The sequence below is a fragment of the Papilio xuthus genome, unplaced genomic scaffold, assembly GCF_000836235.2.
Source record: "Papilio xuthus unplaced genomic scaffold, Pxut_1.1 DF825928.1, whole genome shotgun sequence".
Taxonomy (NCBI): domain Eukaryota; kingdom Metazoa; phylum Arthropoda; class Insecta; order Lepidoptera; family Papilionidae; genus Papilio; species Papilio xuthus.
In genome coordinates, this window is record NW_013532721.1 from 32,113 (window position 1) to 54,731 (window position 22,619).

General features: G+C 31.9%; 2 protein-coding genes across 2 annotated transcripts in view; one reads left to right on the forward strand and one right to left on the reverse strand.

The window, feature by feature from the left end:
• Window positions 1-22,619, reverse strand: part of LOC106125017 (extensin-like) — a gene marked incomplete at its 3' end in the record, with an annotated part of 64,019 nt that overhangs the window by 21,161 nt on the left and 20,239 nt on the right. Inside the window, exon 4 of the mRNA XM_013322105.1 lies at window positions 8,632-8,740. Within this exon, the coding sequence (XP_013177559.1) occupies window positions 8,632-8,740 (109 nt within the window). The remainder of the gene's footprint in view (window positions 1-8,631; window positions 8,741-22,619) is intronic.
• Rab3 (RAS oncogene family member Rab3) overlaps window positions 1-22,619 on the forward strand; it is a 65,742-nt gene that overhangs the window by 11,654 nt on the left and 31,469 nt on the right. The gene's annotated exons all lie outside the window — the stretch shown is intronic.

Sequence of the window (22,619 nt, forward strand, 5' to 3'; positions counted from 1 at the left end):
CATAGCATTGTTTTTGAAGGCAAGAGACGCGCTGGACGTAGGAAAAAGTCGTGGCGTAATATTACGACGGGGATTAGGTCAGCAGAGGAACTGTTTCGCCTTGCTCTTGACTGAACCAAATATTCCAAGTTAGCGGCCAACCTTCAAGACTGAAGAGGCACTAGAAGAAGAAGAATTGTATTTGGTTTAAATAAATATATTTTCTTTTTATCTGTGTTATTGCACTACGCGAGTTTACGAAAGTAATTATACGAAGGAAAGAAATGGTTATCGTTAATTAGATGGAAACTAAATTCTCTTTTCGAGCTTTTATTATTCTTGGCGATGGCCGGGCCGTGGAATGGGGAATTGGCCACCACGTGGAATTTATTTCATGATGTTCCAAATTTCTAATTCTATATGTTAAGATAACATTTTTTCCTCTCAATTAGATATCAAAACATATATTTTGATTGGTTATCGTGAGAAAAAAATTATGAAGATTTTTCTTCGTATTGCGATGTTTTATTCTCAAAAGAAATATCTGAGATATAAAAAATGTAAATAATTGTAAATAGTACTTTTCTGGCAATCTCTAGAGATATCTGTGAGATGATATTGTCTGTTCTGTGCACTATTTGTAAAGTTTTAATTTTCCATCCTCTATTATCTGATTAAAATTTGTTGTTAATAACAAATGAACTGTGAAAATAAAAACATCCATTTGTTTTTAGTTTTCAACGAAATATAAGAAATATTTAAACATAACTAGCTGTCGTTTGCGACTCCGTCCGCAAGGAATGATAACATATAGTAGGCGATCTCAGACTTACCAAATATGCAAATAAAACTTCATAAAAATCGGTCATGAGAATTATATGTAAGATTAGTCAAAGAAAGGTGTTTAAAATTAAAATATCGTAACTCTATCGAAAATCAACACAAGACAACTAACGCGGAAAAAACCGTATTTCGTCTACTGCACACTAACATAAATAGTTTAGCACGTCGTAGCGTGTTTACTGTACTGACAAATTGGATTCAAACATAATTACTACGAAAATAGAAGTAATATTTAGAATGCAGACACATGTGTTAACGGCTAATGGAAACGAGTCTTAATGGCTTTGAATATAATAGAAATGTCGTCTCAAAACATTTAGATCGACTGACGATTGTAGTAGTCAAAAGTAGGTCGCTTAAAGATATTTTTTTTTTGTAATCTACAGTACAATGTAAATAATTTGAAATAACATTTTACATAATGTAATCATATAATTGTATTTTTTTTTTCTATAGTAATAAATTCGTTCTTAGTATCATAGATAAGGAAAATTGTTTTTATTTTGTTTGTCTTTAATTACTAATGTATTTAAAAACTAATTTCGTTTTTCTACATCATAAATTTAAGGTTAACAGACGGCTAGTACAAGGTGATTCCCACGGGTTGAAAAGTTTTCATGAAATGTTCCGACTTCTGTGCGACGTTAAAAAAGTTTGCTTTTAAAAACTTTTTCATTTATGGCTTTTGTACACATTTCTTATGTCATAGGTAAAGTTTAACTTGCAATATCTAAATATATTATTTACATATAATTCAAACATATATTAAAATTAAGTAAGAAACATGTTTTAAACTTTATTTACGATTATCAATACTCGTATTTGGTTGTGGATTACAATTAATTTTTTTTTTTTTCGTTTAAACAAATTCTATCGAACCGCAAAAAAAAGGTTTATGGTATACAACAGATTTTTAACACTTTGTATACTGCTTGTTTCATTTAATATAAACAGGAGACCCGCAATCGGAATGCTCGAAAATGTAGGCTTCAAATACATGTTTAATGCAAGAGGTAAAAAGGCGACAACAACGGGCATCAATTTCCAGTAATAATTTAGTAACGCGCAGTTGTTTTGTTTCGTACTGACAGGGGCTAAATGTCGCCCACCTGTGTTAAGCGACATTTGTTACAAGGCAGATTTTATTATTTTTATCTATATACTAGCTGTTTCCCGTATGTTTGCCGTAAGGAATTAAAAAAAGCGTAATCAGCCTATGAGTTCTTCCAGACTATGTTCTACGAATATGTCAACTTCAGCGAGATCCATGCAGCCGTTCTGGAGATATTTTTTTAACAAACATCCAGCCATCCGAACATTTGCATTCATAATATTAGTAGGATTATTAATGTCAAGTATTGTTCTGCTTTTAATTTGCTTAGATATTTTAGAGAGAGAGTTAATACAAATATATTTACGTAGACTATAAAATAGATCCGATCATAAAATCTATACTAATGTTATAAAGCGGAACAGTTTGTTTAAACGCGCTAATCTCCGGAAATACTGGTTTGATTTGAAAAATTCTTTTTTTGTTGGATAGTCCATTTATAGAGGAAGACTTTGGGCTATATAAAATTATGCTGCGACTAATAGTTTTTTTTAATTCCGCGCGGACGAAGTCGCGGGCGACAGCTCGTTATTAGATAAAAACACCTCACCATTTAGTGAAGAGTAGAAATTAGTTTGTAAAACGTTTGCACAGAGTTGGATTTACGCCAACTAGTTAGTTGTGTGATAACTCACACCAATGCCAATGACATGTAATAATTGAGTTATATTTGTGTCGTACTTCAAATGTGTCAACAAGACGCTATTTCAGTGCACGGAAGATGCGTGCAATTTGATCTTTGTTTATTAAAACATATATTAATAGCTAAATGAGGGCGTGTGTAATTTGCACATAAAAAAGGAAGAAAATCTTCATTTAATATAATTAATAAAATATTACTTATTACTAACATCTTACTTCTTACTTTTTTTATATATATCATAAGGTGGCAAACGAGCGAGCGGCTACCTGAAATCGCTGAAATAGCGAAGTGACCGTTGCCCATAGACTTACGCAATTGCATAAGCGTTGCCTAAATTTTACTTCTTACTATCTTATTAATATTATAAATGCAAATGTTTGGAAAATTGATGTTTATTTGAAGGTATCTCCAGAGCAGATCTCGCTGAAATTTGGCATAGATATAGAACATAGCCTAGAAGAAAACATAGGCTTTTAATTAATGTTTTATAATCCCGCCACGAACGGAGTCGCGGACGACAGATATTATAGTAGACAAATCATTCTAAGCGTTAGGTACACGGATGTTCCCTCTTACTTTTTGTTGTGGATTTGCGTTTGAATTAAATTATTTATGGTTTAATTTACTGTGTCTACTACAAAATGAGTCTTTTTCGTAAGAGTGTATTTGCTAATAAAAAATGGTAACTATTTTTTTATGATCATGATTAAGTGATACTTTTATGTACATAAAAGAAAATAATAGTAATTTATTTACTTCTTTATATCGTTCGCGTGGCGTTAGCTATTACGTGTATGGAGTAAACTAAAATTACCAACATTAATTGTCCGTCAAGAATATATGACCGTTTTTGTCATGCATTTGTTATTAAACATGGGGTTTCCTTATTAATTGAAGTCGCAGTGCGGCTGCTCTTAAATTCAGGCCTTGACCTCATCTTTAATGCAAGGCAGGAGACGACAACCTTACCATTCCTGTCATTATGAAGTCAAATTTAAATATTTAAAATGGTCGGGATATTAAAATGAATTGATTGAAAATTATGTTTTAACCGTTATTTTCCATTGCTGACATACTCGAATAAAACATTCAAATACTAGCTGTCGCCCGCGACTCTGTCCGCGCCAGATAAAAAAATAGTTAGTAGCCGTATTTCAGACTTACTGAATATGCATAAAAAAATCTTACAAGTAGTTTCAGTGGAGTATGGTAACCTGACATCGTGACACGAGAATTATAAATATATAACAAGCCATCGCCCGCGGGTCCGTCCACACAGGATAAATAACTTAACTTGAAAAATGAGTAGCTTATGTGTTGTTCCAGACTATGTTCCACATCTGTGCCAAATTTCAGTGAGATCGATGGAGCAGTTCTGGAGGTACCTTCTAACAAACATCCATCCATTGGTATGATTATGTGGCGAAAAAACAACGGTTTCAATAATAATATTTCTTATTTAAACTTATCTATATCTTTCTTTTATATATATTATATATATTATTATTATTATTATTATTGAAACCGTTATCTATAATTGAAAATTGGTGAGGAGATAGCTTAGAGCCAGGAGGCGGACATAGGATACTATAATATATATTTTTTTTTTTTCGAATTTATGCCTTGAAGAGCTTTTATTTAAATACGAGTGTTTAGATGGATGATATGTGGATGGATGGATGGATGGGTGTTTAAAGATATCTCTAGAACGGACGTATAGAACATAGTACGGAAGAACACATAGGCTACACTAATTAACTTTTTTTATATATCCACGCGGACGGAGTCGCGGGCGACAGCTAGTATTTTAATAAATAGGTACATTTGATATAACATTAAAATTTTATCAAGTATTAAATTCAGCACATTTATGTTTGCGATTGACCAACATCGAGTGTAAACAAAATTTTAATCGCAAAGGGAAGATTTGTATTTCATTGGAAAAGTCCACTTCGACAAACTTTACAAGAAACTAATTTCCTTCAGCTTCGTGAATTTGTATTGGGAAAATATTTCAATGGTTTGCATTCGAAGCTTCGTATTAAGGCATAATAAGTTTACTTTGAGTAGAAGCATATTTATTCAATTTCATCCTCCATAAAAAGATTTTAATAATTTTGTACATTAATTCTAAGATCTTTTTTTTAGATGGTATTTGTAATTCTATTATTTTTTACCGATACATGATAATTTATTTAATATAATAAAAAATGTTTGCGTATTAGTTCATTAATTCATTGTAGAAATTTATTACGATTCAGATGTCATAGATAATAATTAAATCGAATTTAGAAACCAAAGTGTAATTATTAGATATTTTAATTGGTTCTAATCTGTTGATACTATGATGGGTAATTAAGTTGTCAAATTCAGTTCAAATTACAGACATCCTTAACGTTGATATAACATTAATTGAAAGCTCAATTAGAATTTGACTTGATTGCAAAGATGAAAACAGAACTAACTTAGGCCTTTAATAATAGGACACATCTTACTAATTTTACTTCTTACCTATATTATATGCCTATGTTTAAATAGATGGATGTTTGTTAGAAAGTATGTATATCCAGAACGGCTGCAAGAAACTCGCTGAAATTTAGCATAAATGTAAAACGTAGTCTGGAACACATCGGCTACTAATTAAGTATTTATAAACACGCGCGGACGGAGTCGAAGGACGACAGCTAGTTTGAAAGAAAAAATGCCCATGTCTCCTGTTAATATCTCCAGTTAAGCTCATCCAAACTTCTGTCCATACAACCTGTGATAACTCAATTAAGGTTGCAACAACTTCTTCACTATTAGCCAGTAAAAGTCCAACTTTAGAATGTCGATAATCAATCAATTATAGAACTTTATATGGATCGACATTTGTCAACAAAGAAATTACTTTTTGTACTTAAAGTAAAAGCAAAGTTGGCGAACCAGAAATTTCTATTAAAGCCTGTACTAACTTAATTTCAACTTCTTACGGTAATGAAATAAAGAAGTTGTGTCTTCAACTCGCAGTTCATCTATTAAAAGTTAGAGTTAAAACTTATTTAATAATTCAACTTTTCAAAGATAAATATGTCTGAAAAAAGAAATAGAAAGATAAGATTTATTGTGATATGTTTTTTTTATCATTCGGTTTTAGGCAAAAGTTAAAATTGGGCCGATCGTTGTTCAATATTACTCTATCTTATTTGTCATTGGACGAATTTCGGTATATTGAAAATCTAATAGAATTACAATTTCCATCAATTGAGAACGGATACGCACAAGATGCGAGGGGGATAATGGGGATGGATGTGATCGAATCAGTTAGACGCATCGTCGGCTTTGTCGGCACGACGAGCAAATTACATTCCAATGGTTTAAATTATATAGTACCTATTAGCAAAAGAAATAAATTAAAGCCAAATGATATGGCTTGAAAGCAATATACAAATAATTGTTCTTTAAATTTTAACAGACAGTATATTTCTTTTGAAGAAACAAATGTAAATTCAATAATGTATGCGACAACGTAGAATAGTGTCCATGCAGATTTTATCAATGTTGTACTTAAAACGGAAAACTGACAGAGATAATATATGCTGGTAGAAGGAAAATACACAAAGACAAAAATAATTTTTTTATATGTTTTAGAATGTCGAACAGTCCTGAAACATTTTTTAAAAGCAAGTCGTTGTTAAATTTGTTTAGGTATGTTCAATATTCTCATTTGTGATAAATATAATAAATACATTTAGAATTTTATTGCGTTTACAAATAAAAGTTTTAGCCTAAAATATCCAAGTCAAACAATTTAATAAAAAACAGAAAAAGAACAAAACCCAAAATGAAATAATATTTTTGGGTCGAGAGGTTTTTTAATAGGATCGGTAAAATTGCTTCAAAGGTACGATTTTATTTGAGAATATCAAATATGATTTGTTCTATTTCATTTTATTTAAAACTCTAATCTTATTAAATTTATGATTTGTGGATGAAATTTATGATACAGCTTCTTATTTCAAATGTCTGTCCATACTTAAGTGTTTAATGTTTTTAACCTTTGTTGGTAAGGATGTGTCTGTTGAATACCTAAAATAGTTTGTCTCTACCACACCGAGCTACAAACAAAATTATTTGACCATTAACGAAACGGTCACGAAAATAAAAGCACATCTTCTATTTTACTAGAGTTAGTAGGCAAGTATACTTTGCTCGGACAACATTAATTCTAATACGAAGTTCGATAATGGGAATGTAGCAAGAATAACGAGTCACTTGGGCAATACAGTTGATAACTGTTAGTACAATATACCTTGTTCAAAGCAGGGAAATAAATCCTTTGTGGAAAAACGAAACAGATTAGTTGCATTTTTTAATAGTACGTGGTTGAAAAACTATTACGTTTTACGTTAAAGAGTAACATGATTTTTAGTTCAGTCCAAAGCGATCGGAGATGGAATCTTTAATCAAACAATACGAATTTTAATTTAAAGGTTTTTAAATTACTCGAAACAACAGATTAATCTTACTAATATTATAAATAATGTTTGGATGGATGTTTGTTAGAAGGTATCTACGGAACGGCTGCATGGATCTCGCTGAAATTTGGCATAGATGTAGAACAGATACTAAAAGAACACATAGACCACTTATTAAGTCTTTTTTTAATTCCGCGCAGACGGAGTCGTGAGCGACAGATAGTTCTCGTCATATATCTAAAACCTATGTTTCTGATTACATTCAATTCTTAGATTGTTAGATTTTATTTGTGTTATAAATTACGTGAAGTGCTACGTTCAACTTCATTTACTTTTAATATAAAAAAGACCGTGTTGGACCCTTTTTCCAAAATAAATGAATTTTATCCCGTATAGCAATTTTAGCGTGACGTTGGTAAATACATAAGTATTTTCCCCTTCGCCTTCTTGTCTCTCGCTTGAGGTACCATTACGGTAATAAAAATGTCTTGTGACGAGAATAAAATGGTTGATACCTTGACGTAGGTACCAATTAGGAAGGCGCGTTTATTTTTTTAACATTATGCAGTAAAACTGTCTAACTGTTTTTCCTCTTATCATGTAAACGATGTAAAAAACATACACTGTTTTATAAGAAAAGACATTATAAAACTACGGCAAAAAATACTTGTACGACTACATTTAAGTTATTGAATTGAAGCTAAATACTAACAAATATTAATGTTTTGTTCTTAGTTTGATTGTTTGAAACTAAAATTTGTCTAATAAAATAATGGAACTTCTCTATTACTTTGTCGTAGAATTATACTCCAAATACTAATGTATACATGTATCCATAGTAATGTATACATGTATACATTTAAAGATAAATTTGGAGAAAAACAAAGAAAAAAATAGACAGTCGTAACGATTAGCAGATGTAGGTAAGGGATTATCATAATATATAGGTACGAATGGTGTATTGGTTAAATTAGTGGGTTTCAGAGGAAACGTATAAAAGCTTTTCCTCACTTCATTCGTGAAGATTTCATTTCATTAGCGGATACTGCGAGACTCAGAATGCCTCCGCTGTGTAAATGAGGTCTTCCGGTATGTATGTCGCAGGTTATTTCTTAATTTAACCTAGTTTTATATTATCTACTGTTCTGTAATAAATAATATTACGTAGACAAATAGTTACGGAATTCATTTATGAAGGAGCTAAAATGTTTATTGAGTAGAAAAACAATGGAACATCGAATGTTATTCAACGCGTTACTTCTTTTGGTCCTGCTCTTAATTCTTTTTTCAAGCTATAAAGGTGAATATACACTAGAGCATTTTTTTGAGCATTTCTATGTAATGTAACGTTCTTAAGAATATTATAAAACAGGTGAAAGCATAATTTCCAAGCAATATGTGGTTCGTGAAAGCGTAATACATTTGAACATCATAGAGGCTCGTTGTTCTGTTTCAAGTTAGCTCTAGTCTATAGTCAACTTAAGAACTTATTAATTACAAAAACATGTCGCAAATGTAGACATATTCCAGTCTCGGGATAATTCAAAAAGGTATAATTTGTTCCGCTTATATTAGATTAATTAAAAAAAATTACCAACCTCTCTTTCCTCAGTTCGCTGTTCCTCTTGCGAAAGTTCGCGACGAGTGCTTGCATTTCAGTCGAGTGCCGCTCATACAGTTGCGATAGCTGCGTTGTAAAGTCAGACACTGGAACAAAAAGCTATTGAGTGTCTTCAATTAAAACTTTCCATATCAATAATAGAATAACTCGTTCAAAGTTTCACTTGACTGGATTTAATAAGTCTTAGGCAACTTTCTAGACTATTATTGTATGATAAGAAATGTTGAAGATTATTTTTATATAAAGTTAAGGACGGATGAACGCAAATCCAAAGAAGTAATATAATGATAAAACTTTATATTTATATGGCTTAGATCAAATAATTCCAACATATATACCACTATTTCTTCATTATTAAAAAAAAATACGAAGCATATAGCAGCAGTACATATAAGCAGCAATACATATAAGATCTTAAATATGTAGTCAATATTTCATATTATAATTATAAAGTTAATAACAAATTACATACTTAAAAATCGTGTAAAAACATAAATAGAATACTTCTTAGAAATAAAACACTACGAGTTTGTTTGTTACATAAATAAAAATTAAAGAAAAAAACTATCATAACAAACGTTACCTGAGTGTGTGTGCGCACACACACTGATATATTGCGATCGATCAATACCTAAATTCATTCCTCACCAATCTTTGTATAAAACATATCATTATACTCGTCATTATGTTTGACAAAACAGAGATAAAAATATGATTTAGATCTTAGAAACCCCCGGTTAGTCGGTCATCATTGCATAGTTCGTTTAGTTTCTAATTTTTAATACGGCAAATGCAACGTCAAAAGTCCCTTTGTAAGTTAACTTTAATGTATTTTACATTAACGCGATGTCGGGTACTGGAGATCATTTATTAAGAGCACGTTCATAAACAGCGGCTTGTTTATACCTCGTTATCACTCGACGTTTGTATCAAACCTTTATAGCACTTTGTGAGGGGACACTAACATTGATTTATGTAATCTCGTTTCTTAAAATTATTTGACAATATAAAGAAAAAGTGATTAGTAAAACTATAAATTACGTGTAAAAATTTAACAATTTAATATTTGACATAATTCAATTCTATTTTTAATCTGATACGCAATTGTTTTTATTTTTATTAAATATGCAAATGTTTTGAAATAATTTAGTACAATAGTTTTCTATCTCTAGTCACAGTTTTTATATCTTACTAATATTATAAATGCGAACGAATGGATGGATGTTTGTTATAAGTTATCTACACAAATGTTAGCATGAATCTCGCTAAAATTTTGCATAATGTAGAACAAAACATGATGGAAAACATCGTGATGCAACCTGCACATATCTGGGAAGAAAATCAAAGATATGTGTGTTGTCAACCAACCCTCACTTGGCTAGCGTGGTTGACTAGGGCCTAATCTAATAACTTAGGGTAGGCTCTGAGCCCTGAGGCTCTGAGCCTCAGCTGAGTGGGGACCTATAGTGAGCTGATGATGATGAAAACATAGCCTGGAAAAAACACATAGGCTCGTAATAACATTCTTTAATTTCCGCACGGACAGAGTCGCGAGCGTTGGCTAGTTTAAAATATTTCTATTTGTGTTATGAGACGTATTACAAATGACATTTGTACTATTCTGTAGGGAATGAAAGTTTACATGACTTGCTGTGTATGCGCGCGCGGCCAGCGGCCGTAATGTAATAATAAAAGTTGCTTAATACTTTCTGAGCTTCGGCGGGAAATGTGAAAGTTAGTACTAGTATCATATTGTTTGATTGTTTGTGACAGTTTATTTTTTGAAATAACTAGAGGGAAAAGCGCGAATTACCTTATATATAAAATTCTCGTGTCACAATTTTCGTTCCCATACTCCACCGAAACGGCTTGACCGATTCTCATGAAATTTTGTGAGCATATTGAGTAGGTCTCTGAGAATCGGCCAACAACTATTTCTAATCCCTCGCGGACGGAGTCGCGGGCGACAGCTGGTAGTTTTATAATATTACTACCTCTCGCCCGCGACTCTGTCCGCTTGAAATTAAAAACAATAAAACTTAAAAGTGACTTATGTGTTCTTCGACACTATGTCCTATATTTATGCCAAAAATCAGAGAGATCTCTTCTTCAGTTGTGGAGATACCTCCTAATAGACATCCATTCATCCGTCCATCTATCTTAACTTTCGAATTTATAATATTAGTAAGATAAAATTATAACTTGGCGATATTCTCAAACGACTCTAAAGTTAAGTTAATCGATAATAAGGTTGTTTAAAATCTTTAACATATTATTTTTTGTAGTAGGTTCTCTTAATAAAATCAATAGTAATTATGGATGAAATAAATGAACACAGTTTAAAAAATCTGCCGCAGTAGTAAAAATTACAAAGTTTGAGTACTGTTTTAAAGTTCAACAATTTAATTCTGCTCACTAGTGAAATGTTTTTACTAATTACGCTGGTATGAATAAAAATCTTTGTTAGTAGAATATACAGTAATTAATCCAATGCAGAGGTTTACGTATAAAAGAACTGACTATACAAAGCTACTTTTGTCTTTCTGTACTACAATGATCGTTTTACATAAACTAGCTTTCGCCCGCGATTCTATCCGAGCGGAATTAGAAAAAAAACTTAATAAGTAGTCTATTTGTTCTTCCAGACTATGTTCTACATCTGTGCCAAACTTCAGCAAGATTCATGCAGCCGTTCTGGAGATACCTTTAAACAAACATCCATCGAAACATTCGTTTATAATATTATAATACTAAGATAGTAAGATGAGTAACAATTAATACTCGATTTAAAATAAATAAAGTTGAACTTGTAGTAAAAATGTTTTATTACCAAAGTCCATTATTATCGTCCATTTTACCTTATACGTTCAATTTACAATGTTCAAAAGTCCCTGTAAGAAGTAAACATTTTTCAAACAAGAAGGTTTTATAGTAATATCAAAATTATACCATGGCTTAGCTGTCACCTCGAAGTGAGAGCACGGAAAAGAAATGCCTTGTACGTCGTCGTTCGATATTATGAATAATTCAAGCGTTATCAGAAGGAAGTGCTTAATTCAGTATTAAAGTAAACTATGTTAATTATTATAGGAATTCTGATTGTTAGGACAAGAAATTCTTTTTTTTTAGTGAGTGTTTTGTTTTGGTGTTAATTATGTAAAAGCTTGTCTCGTAAAGTTAAATAATGCGTTTCTGTAAAATTATTAAAATTTTACGGTCACGTAAAATATAATATTATACATTCCATAAAATATTTACTTTTAAGTTCCAAAGAAGAAAAGAGGTTTTTGAAAATAGTTTCACATTGTTTAAAATGTCAATGTCCAAAAATCAAATACTCTTTGTTGTCAGGATTGATTAAAAATATATATATACAAACATTCTAAAATTGAACGTCGTTTGTGTAGTCTTAAAATCACAAAAAGCTCTTAGCGATTGTAAAGTTTCGTGTACAGCTTAGCGGGGACTACAAGTGTAATAACAAAGTTTGAATAGAGCTTGCGAGTGAAGCCCCGAACAATCCATGCAACGAGGCTTGTTGATCTAACGAATACGACCAAAACTCTGCGCGAATACAATGCAAAATCGAGTTTCCGCAGAAAAATCGGTTTCTATTTAACGAACACCTGGAGACCAAAAATATAAATACTCAAGGATATTTGTACTAAGTACAAGTAACTATAAATAAACATGAATTATTTATTGAAGAGTTCTTGTATAATAGGTCAGAAAATACGTATAATTGTTGAACGTCTCCATTGTTAAAGTTTTGGCTCTTCAAAATTCATTGTACTCAAAGAGAAATTTATAATAAATTTATTATTAATTTTAGGACAAATTTCATTCAATTTTAAAATTGAAACAATGACTTCAGTGCTGTGCAAACGAGAAAATATGCAGATGAAAAGATTTTTTTTTCAGATTTTGTACAATGTCGTAGCGTACGCTCGGGACATATTTAAAGTTTCATGAAAATTAAATATGTATTTTCAGTGCATTGTACTCGTGGTTGTTTGCGTTTGCTATTGTCAAGCAGAACTTTGCAGTTGATACCTTAGAGTACGATACATATGAGAGTTAAGTCTGTTTCAAATGGATAATTGTCACAATATAGTTCAAATAAGAAGTAATGTAGAAATAATAAAAATAAAACTCCGTCCATGCGGAGTGCTTTTCCAGACTATGTTCTACGTCTATATCAAATTTCAACAAGATCCATGAGGCCGTTGTTATAATATTAGTGAGTTTGATTCCTAATAAAATCCTTGTAATAACAAATGCAATACATGGGACGAATTACGTCACCATCGTCTTAAGAATATATAATAAACAATTTCAACAATTGAAAGTAAAGATCCTCCAAAACATAACCCGAAACAGCTTCCCATAGCAATAACAAGATCTAACGCTGTACGAGCCACTTGTCGAGTAATGCGTTCAAAAGGTTTATTGTTTAATTTAAACTGGACTTTAGCTCCACGACGTATTGTTCTAATATCACTAACTTTATTAGACACAATATTATAATCAGATTCAACACACGAGGGCAAACAATCACAATTTAATCCAGTCTCATTTGTACCAGGAATTTTCAGTTTTGCCAATTTTAAATAATTCTTCGTCAGACATCTAAAACCTTCTAAATTACAATATCTATCGTAATAATTAGACGATGAATAATGTGTACAATTGCAAAGATCTAATTGTTTATCAATACGACATTGAATGATACAAGCGGAATAACTGTATCTTTGAAAAACTTGAAAATTAGAAGGAACTTCTTCTGGAAATCTACATTGTCGTTCATATGTTGACATTAGAGAAACTTCTGGTTCATTAACGATGTCAATAATTGAGAATATCATTGTTGCTTGAGCATCATCAGCAATTGTTATACGTCTGTCATATTCCATATTCCAAAATGGTAAATCTTCAGGTGAATGGAGAAAAGCCTCAGCGTTCTTTGATAATGTTAACGTAAATTTATCGACGATGTTTTCTTTCGATGCAACATGTAAATAATTTCCTGAAGTATGTTTATTATTAATTGTATAGCATGTTCCATATTCATTTATAACTGGTTTGAAAACATTGCAACAATTCACGTAACGATCATTCCATTCGCATGATGCGAATAAATTTTTACATTCTGTACTGTAAGTTGACACTATTTTATTAAAATCAGCCTGATTTATTGAAGATAAGTTAGAGAAACAAGAATGGCATATTCCATTAAAGAATTTCAACTCTTTTATTAAATTTACAGGAATTATAATCTCATTATATTTCTTTTCCTGAATTTGATTAATATCTTCTGTATTAACAATTTCACAAACAGTTATTGATGGGAAAGTTATGTTCCAATGAAGATAATCAGTGTGTGTTGTGAATCTTATTGTATTTTCTTGATATGTCGCGTAATATTTCACTATCGTAGCAACTGCAACGATCCAGATCTGAACGTATATAATGAAGTAGATAAATTTATAAACAAAGGCGATATCTCTTCTAGCCAGGAAACTTGGTCCGTGGACGGTTAAATTACGGCACATGTATTTCATTCTCGTATAAAATATAACAGTATGTTTCTTTGCAGCTTTCATACTGGTTGCGTTGGAAATTAATACTGAAGTAAACGAGATTCTAGAAACAATGCGACTTATATAGTTCCATTATATCGACTATTGTATCAATTTCACTTTTAAAGCTTCTATGTTTTAAATGAAAGAAGCAATTACAGATAAAAACGCTAGATAATTTGATTGTTTAGTTATAATCTAATACTATTCGTGTTGTATTTAGAAAGAACATAAAATATTTTATTTGAAAATGATATCTTAATAGCCTTAATGGTTTTCAATTTCTTTTTGATATATATAAATACAAATTAATGTTTGTATGTTTGTCTTCTGTGTTTTGAAGGAGGTTATCAGTTCGACTGTATTTTTATGAGTTTCGTCTGAAGAGTGTGCGTCCCGGAGGCCTAGTTTAGTCCTCTTTCCCTTCCCACTCTTTTTCTTATAAGGAAAGAATGGGAAGTGGACCTTCCGGATGAGAAGATGCATGGAAATGTTTTCTTTCTGTGCATCCTCTCCTCCGTCGATTAAAGGTAGGCAACGCATATGCAATTGTGTATGTCTATGGGCAACGGTTACTTCGCTATTTCAGCGATTTCAGGTGGCCGCCAGCTCGTTTGCCACCTTATAAAAAAAAAGTGACAAGCAATTTGGGTAGTTACAAAGAGAATACAATTCATTGAAACATTGCGGGTGTTAATAATTATGATTCGAGCGTAAGGACCCGTTCACACTATGTTCAATATGTATTAGTAAATTTCATTTTTAATTATAGTTGATTTATAGATCTATTAGGTGTGTGGTTGCATGTGTATGTCTGTGTGTGTGGTTATACGGAGCTCTTCATGTTTGTGACAGAATTGAGGCTTGTATGAGGTGTTGAGTGTTAATTAACGTCTTCTGTAATCTACAAATGTGTTTAGTAAATCACTTGTATTAAACACATTTACATAACGTAGGGTGTCTAATTTACATGCCTTGTAACTGAAACAAAGAGACGTAGAGTTATTATAAGATTTACGATTAATTTATATCAAATTAGATATTTTGATATTTTATTTTGTTTTTAGGATTTATTAATTTGATGAGAAAATGATAAATGAATATGCGATGTGTCTTAATGAATAAAAAAAATATAGTGACGTATAGTGACCTGATGACGAGATAAAGAATCAAATTTACAGCGGTAAGATTTCATCGTGAACGATACAAGTCTTTACTGAATTTTAATAGTTAAATACAAGTAATATTCATAATGGCAATAAGTAAATTTGAAGAACAGTGGATCACGAAGAACTTTGATATCAAACACCTATTGTCTTCAAGAGTTTTCTTTTAAGAAAACGCTTTAGCTTTTAGCATTCTCTTTAAGTATTTAAAGTTACCTGATATCTCACTTTGTTGCTGAAATTGGCTTTTTGTAAATCGAACATAAGCTTATTTCTTTTATAAGATTTTAAAGGGTGTACTTCTTCATCTATCGTTTTATTTGTATTGTAATTCTTAAGGTACGATTCCATTGCCCCGCACGGATTAAACGGATTTTAATTGTCTTTGGATGCGGGTGGCAGGGATGCTAGACGTAGCGCAATGTAAAATCATACAAAGCAAACTAAAATCCGCTGCGGGCCGTACGGTGGATGCGTCCGGCGCGGGCCAATGGACAATACCTTTATAAGCTTATAACAAGAGGACCGTCAAACAAAACATACGTATACAATGTTATTAGTAATCAATACTTGAGATCTGTACCATTAGGTCGATTCATTTTATGAAGTCTTTGTAACCCAGTCTTTTATTTAATAGTAATTAGTAACTTTCATTTAAAATTAACAGTGGTCTTAATCTTACTAATATTATAAATGTGAATTTTTAGATGGATGGATAGACGGACGGATGGATGGACGTACGGACGGATGGATGGATGCATGGATGTTTTTTAAGAGGGTATCTCTAGAACGTGTGTAAATTTGGCACACATGTAGAAAATAGACTGTAACACATAGGTTACTAAGATTTTTTAGCCGACTTCAACAGACAGCTATCATTACATACAGAGCGAATCGCTCCCCGTACAATGTTAAGTTCGGCTTAAACATAATTAACTAGTGGAAAGCCCAGTCCGTATAAGGATAGGTCAATCACTGTCTAGCTGGTCTCTTAATTATCCTTTATTTCTACGTAGGGAGAATTAAATCATACTTTATTTCAACGTATATTTGTATGATAAGGATAGTTTTATTTTATTCTTTAAAAATTTAATTCAGTGTACATTTTATTTTTAAAATTCTGGATTTAAAATATAACTGTTATTTTAAATTAATATAAATATTCAGATTATTCAGAATGCAGACGTAAATTTTAGGTGTAACATTTCAAATAAATTATAGATTAATATAGTGAAGATACAACGACTAAATACTTATAAACAAACGTTGTTTATCTTACTAATATTATAAATGCGAATGTTTCGATATATGTTTGTTAGAAGGTATCTCCAGAACCGCTGCATGGATCTGTAAGAAACGTAGTCTGGAAGAAGAAACAGGCTTTTTTTTTCATATCATAAGGTGGCAAACGAGCAAGCGGTCATCTGAAATCGCTGAAATAGCGAAGTGACCGTTGCCCATAGACATACGCAATTGCATATGCGTTGCCTACCTTTAATCGACGGAGGAGAGGATGCACAGAAAGAAAATATTTTCCCTTTACATGCATCCTCTCATCCGGAAAGTTCACTTCCACTTCCCATGGTTTCCTTATAAGAAAAACGCTGGGAAGAGAAAGAGGGCTAAATTAGGCCTCCGGGACACACACTCATCAGACGAAACGCGGAATTGCTTCCACTTGACGCCTGTCTTCTGTGTGGTCGTGGTATTTCACCGGGCGAGCCGGGCCAATTCGTGCGAAGGTGTTAAAGTGGGCTCTACTACTGTTAAAGACTACTAATTTCGTTTATTTTTTTGACTTCGCGTGAACGGAGTTCTGGGCAACAGCTAGTTACATTATGAAAGTGAAAATTATTTGTCATTGTTATTATATGAAAAGTTTGTCGTTTAACGATGAACGATATAAATTACTCAAAAAGTCACCGACAACATCAAACAAAATTTCCCTTCAACCAACAAAGGTTTATTGTTTATGAAATTTAATCATCTCAATAGATTTTACCAAGTATTAAATTTTCAAACAATTTTCTTTGTGTCATTTAAAATATAATAACGTATAGAAGCACTTTCTTAAGAACGTTAATAAAAAACTACAGTATAAAAATATTTTTCGTAATAAACATTTTTTTTACTTAACTTAAACATTAACTAAACCCGCTTAAATAATTACTTTATGTATTAAAAGCGTCGACTTAAATTATTTTTAAGTAAAAAAAAAATATTTTTTGTTAAATAAAATGTAGAGCACTATTAAAATATTTAGAAAAGTATTTTAATATAGAGAAATAAATATTTATTACAAAACGCATTGTCTAAATATTTTACGACTCGGTTCGGTGTATTCGTAAAATGAAAATAGGACTTCATATTTCTCATTCCTTTGTTTAAAGTCTGACTTAATAACCGTGGGTTTCTGAGTACAAAAACTCCGTTTAAAATATACTGTTATATTTGTTTTGTCAAAGATAATGACAAAGATGACGATATGTTTTCTACAGAGATTTTGGTCTTAAAAGTATGGAATGACTATGTGAAAGAGGATATAAGAAGGAGGTAGATTCAGATATGACGGCTGATAGATATGTATGGAGGAGTAGTACATACTGTGCCAACCCTCAATAGGAATAAGGGCAGGTTGATGATGATGAATGATTTTGGTCTCAAAAATCAACGGTAAATCGTCAAGAACAAAAAAGATGTGAAGAAGATTTTTTTTTAATAAACTTAGTTTAGTTTAAACTTTTTGTAATTTCTTAGTCGAGAGATTCATAAGAAAATAATAAGAAATAATGAATAGGTTTCATCAATGGATATTCAATTCACAAACGCTCCTTAGCGCCCTCTTTAACGATCTTTGCTCTAAAGCGAAGAGGCTTGGATGAGATTGTATAAGCATCCTTCACATTTGCAGCGCCAACTCAAATGGAAATATTATTATCATCCAATAACTCTGCTTCTTAATTTTATTTGAAAAATAATTCTTATTTTAAATATCGAATCATGAAAAATAGATTTTTATGAGAAGTGTAATATTTTGTAATATTTTATTTTAAACGATATTTGATTGTTCTCTGTTTTTTTTTCAAAAAGAGTGAGAGGGATGGCGATATGTTTTATACAAAGATTTCGGTATCAGATTTTTAGTACTTCACTTTTTAATATTATTGTTACTAACATGATTTTAAGCCGCAACTACGTCTAGGATAAATAAAAAAAATATTATTATTATCGTAATGTTGGCATTATAGAGACAATAAATTAAGGACTTTATTGTGTCCCTATGTGAAGCCGAGGTAATCCTAAATAGACTACGTTATTGCGAGGTCAGCTTAAATTGCATTGTTGAAATGAGATTTTACGGACAGTTAGGGTCATTCCCGGAACTCGATATGTGAGGCTTATGAAATTAATTGCTTTTCAATCTCAATTTGTGTTGGCCTACATCGCTTTTTCTATTTCAATTTTATAGATTTTTACAGCATTCACGTAGTTTGACTATTTTGTAAAAATGCCGCATATCAGATGGTTAGTATTTAGTTTTATAAATCGGCATTTTTAATGTTGATTAAAAAGCTTTATTTTTTCTTGTAATTGTAATTGATACACATAAAACTATCATAAAAAAATAATTAAAAAATCTGAAAAGCTTAGTTTTCCTGAAAACTTGTATGCCACATCATACATTGTCAAATTAAAGGTTAAAAAGTGAAGAAGTTAAGTTTTTTTATAAATATTGATTTGCTTGTATATTTTTTTAATATAAGATCAGTATCGGCATTGGTAGAGCTATATTTTTTTCCGGTAATTAAAAAACAACCGTGCATCTAAAAAAATATTAAAACTGGAGTGTTGTAGTATTGAAAAATATTTCATATTTCTAGAAATGATGGATTTACTTTGCTTTTAATGAAAATACCATTTATTTTTATTTTTTTTTGTCTGCCTTTCTACAAATCCGCGTTAGTTCCTTGTAATTTCCGGAATGGCTCGACCGATTTTGATACTTCTTTTCGCTCTTTCTTAAACTTGTAAATACAAATAATTCAGTGAAATATAGGGCAGTGAATAAAATTGATTGTCGTCTACAAAATATGTTTTTATTCAGCCCGCAAAGGATGTAGACTTTTTAATCCGCTCTATCTTAAGTCTTATTAAGTTGTTATTAACGTATTCTACTATTGTTATCCATAAATAAAATTCTGACGAAAAATAATTACGTGTACATCATGTTACTTTCTTAAAATGTCCAGGATTGGCTAAGACAATTTGAATAGTAGAAATCGAAAACAAACGCTGTTACTACCCTTCTACCGTTTAAAGCGGTTCGCTTGTAAAATGTAATTTATAATGAATGTTTTCTTTGAAAACGAAATCAATTTGGAAACAATTTACAGTCTGTTATTTCTATTAAAACAATTTTGAATGAACAAATTGCGAGTGTCGTAGTTCAGTTGTTTTTAAGCGCGAGTTGTTACTGATGTAAAGAGTAAAACCTTTGTGCAGCGGACATGTTCTCTGGAACGTAACGCTTGTTTTCTTTTGATGTGTGAACTGAAAGGATGGAAGGGCGAAGGCTTTTATTTTTACTGCTAACGTATTTTACGGTAAACTCCACGTGCTTAAAAGCGTCATTATTTGGATTAAAGGAATCTTTTTGTTTTGTGCTAGTTTTAAATATATTTACTATTAAATTGACGAATTAATAAATTGTTCAACAAATGCTACGTTCCGTCAAGAGATAAAACGATGTCTGATTTATGCTTCTTATTTATTATGCTTCTTATTTATTATGCTTCAAATAAATCCAGACGTGATTCCGGAGATTCGAGTAGATTACAAACACTGATAGGGCACAGATTACACCACTCCATTTCACAAGATTCAGATCGAAGTAGATCACAATACATAATTCAAACGTCGACAAAATTTGTAACGAGGCCTTCGGTGTAAACTGATCGAGACCTGAATTATTAAGTGCCCGAAAGCTCGTTAGTCATTGTATTGTTGACCTTCCAAATTTCAAAGTTTTAACAATGGTCCACGCTTTAGGATATTTATTTAAAAGTATGATGTTTTTAATAGAAATAATTGGGTTCGTTATTCATACATGAATTGATAACGTGAGAAGTAAGGCTTGTTTCGATTCTTTAATCGACCTTATGATTGTCCTGTAGAAAAATACGCCTGAAACCGATTTCTTTGATGAAAATATCTATCTATGTAAGGAAATATGAAACAGTATTAAGAATTTTATTATAGGTGCCAGCATGTTTCAAATGTTAACAGTGGTAGAGTCAGCAACAATAATATTCGTCGGCTCGCCTGGTCCGGCTTGTAACCACGCAGAAGTCAGGCATGTGGTGGCAGCAACATTCACCTACGTTTCATCTGATGAGTGTGCGTGTCGAAAGTTTAATTTTATTTAACTTTTCCTTCCCCTTTTCTAATAAGGAAATGATGGGACGATTATACGTAGGCAACATAGTTGCTATCGCAAATGTCTAAAGGCAACGGTCGCTTTTTAGGCAAATTCAGGTGGCCATATATATTTGTCATCTTTGATTACATATTAATTTCTATTTCTATGGAACTAAAAACGACTGATAGAGTTATGAGAGCGTAATGTTGAACTCGTATAACAAGCTTGTAATTTTGTATGCAAAAGTCATAGTTATGTAGGTCAAAGAGCGACAATAGGTCGATGTGTTCGCTCTTGTAACATTGCATCGTGCGGTATTGTGGCTTCTGGACAGATTGAATTGGAGCCACTGCATGACGTTTGTGAGTACGGATATTAATTGCTATTTTAATTAGCGTTTTCCAAATTAACACAGAGTGAATTACGCAAATAGACATCGCGTTTAAACCTGTTTAAAGATATTTTGAAAACAGAATTGATTGTTTATGCATTCACAATTATCACTAAAACTAAAAGTCAGGATTTCAGAGATTATACGAACGAAAGAAAGTAACGCGAAGGCAGTATGTTAAATTAATAAAAAAATATAAAATATCGCTTTTACGTGAAATATCAAAATCTTACTGATAATATAAATGCGAATGTTTAGATGGATGGATGGATGGATGGATTTTTGTTTGAAGGTCAAAACGGCTGAACGGATCTCGATGAAATTTGGCACACAAATAGAAGAACACATAGGCTACTCATTAGGTTCTTTTTTAATTCCGCGCGGACGGAGTCACGGGCGACGGCTAGTTTAGTTAGCTAGTTTAAAATAGCATGAATTAAGATGAAGATACAAGTCTCTAAGATGCTCTTTACATTGTAAAGTAAATGCTACTACGAGCTACAGGTTTCTTGAATAAACTAAAACAACGTAAATGTCAAATGTTAAAAGTGTGGTTTGTTTGGTTTACAATAGTAAACCAAATGGGAGACTCATACAATGCTGTGTCGGGTGAATGGATTGCTTTGTTGGAATGCAATTGAATACCACAGTTGTTATCAAAATAGATAGTACGAAATAAAAGTGATTTGTAGAAAAGTTTTACCTAAAAATATTATTTCTAATGCACAATATTTTTTATGTCATAATGTGGCATACGATGTGATGTGGCATGAGCGGCCATCTGAAATATCTGAAATAGCGAAGTGACCGTTGCCCTTAGACATACGCAATTGCATTTGTGTTACCTACCGTTAATCGACGGAGGAGGGGATGCAAAGAAAAATAACATTTTCCCTTTCCATGCATCCTCTCATTCGGAAAATCTACTTCAACTTCCCATTCTTTCCTTATAAGATAAAAGGATGGGAAGGGAAAGAGGACAAAATTAGGCCTCCGGGAAGCACACTCATTACTCACAAAGAATTGCTTCCACTTCACGCCTGTCTGCTGTGTGGTCGTGGTATTACATCGAGCGAACCGGTCAATCCGTACGAAGATTGGAACCAAACAATATCTTAATAAATCTAGTAGATTTAAAATATCACGAATATTAAAACTGTAAAATATATGTAAAATTCGTTGCCACCATATTGCAAATTTATGCAACAAATAAGATTATGTCCGAAAGCAGGAATGGAAAGCAAGTGTTCGCTTCAACGTTAGAATAATCCCGACGACTTGCGGTCTAGGGGGGACTGTGTAAATTGCATTGTGGAATCGAGTTTCGGGTCGACAGTAGAAGCACTGAACCTCGATACAGGACTAACAATATTAATTGGGATTCAGTGCACTGGATGGCGCTGATCGATT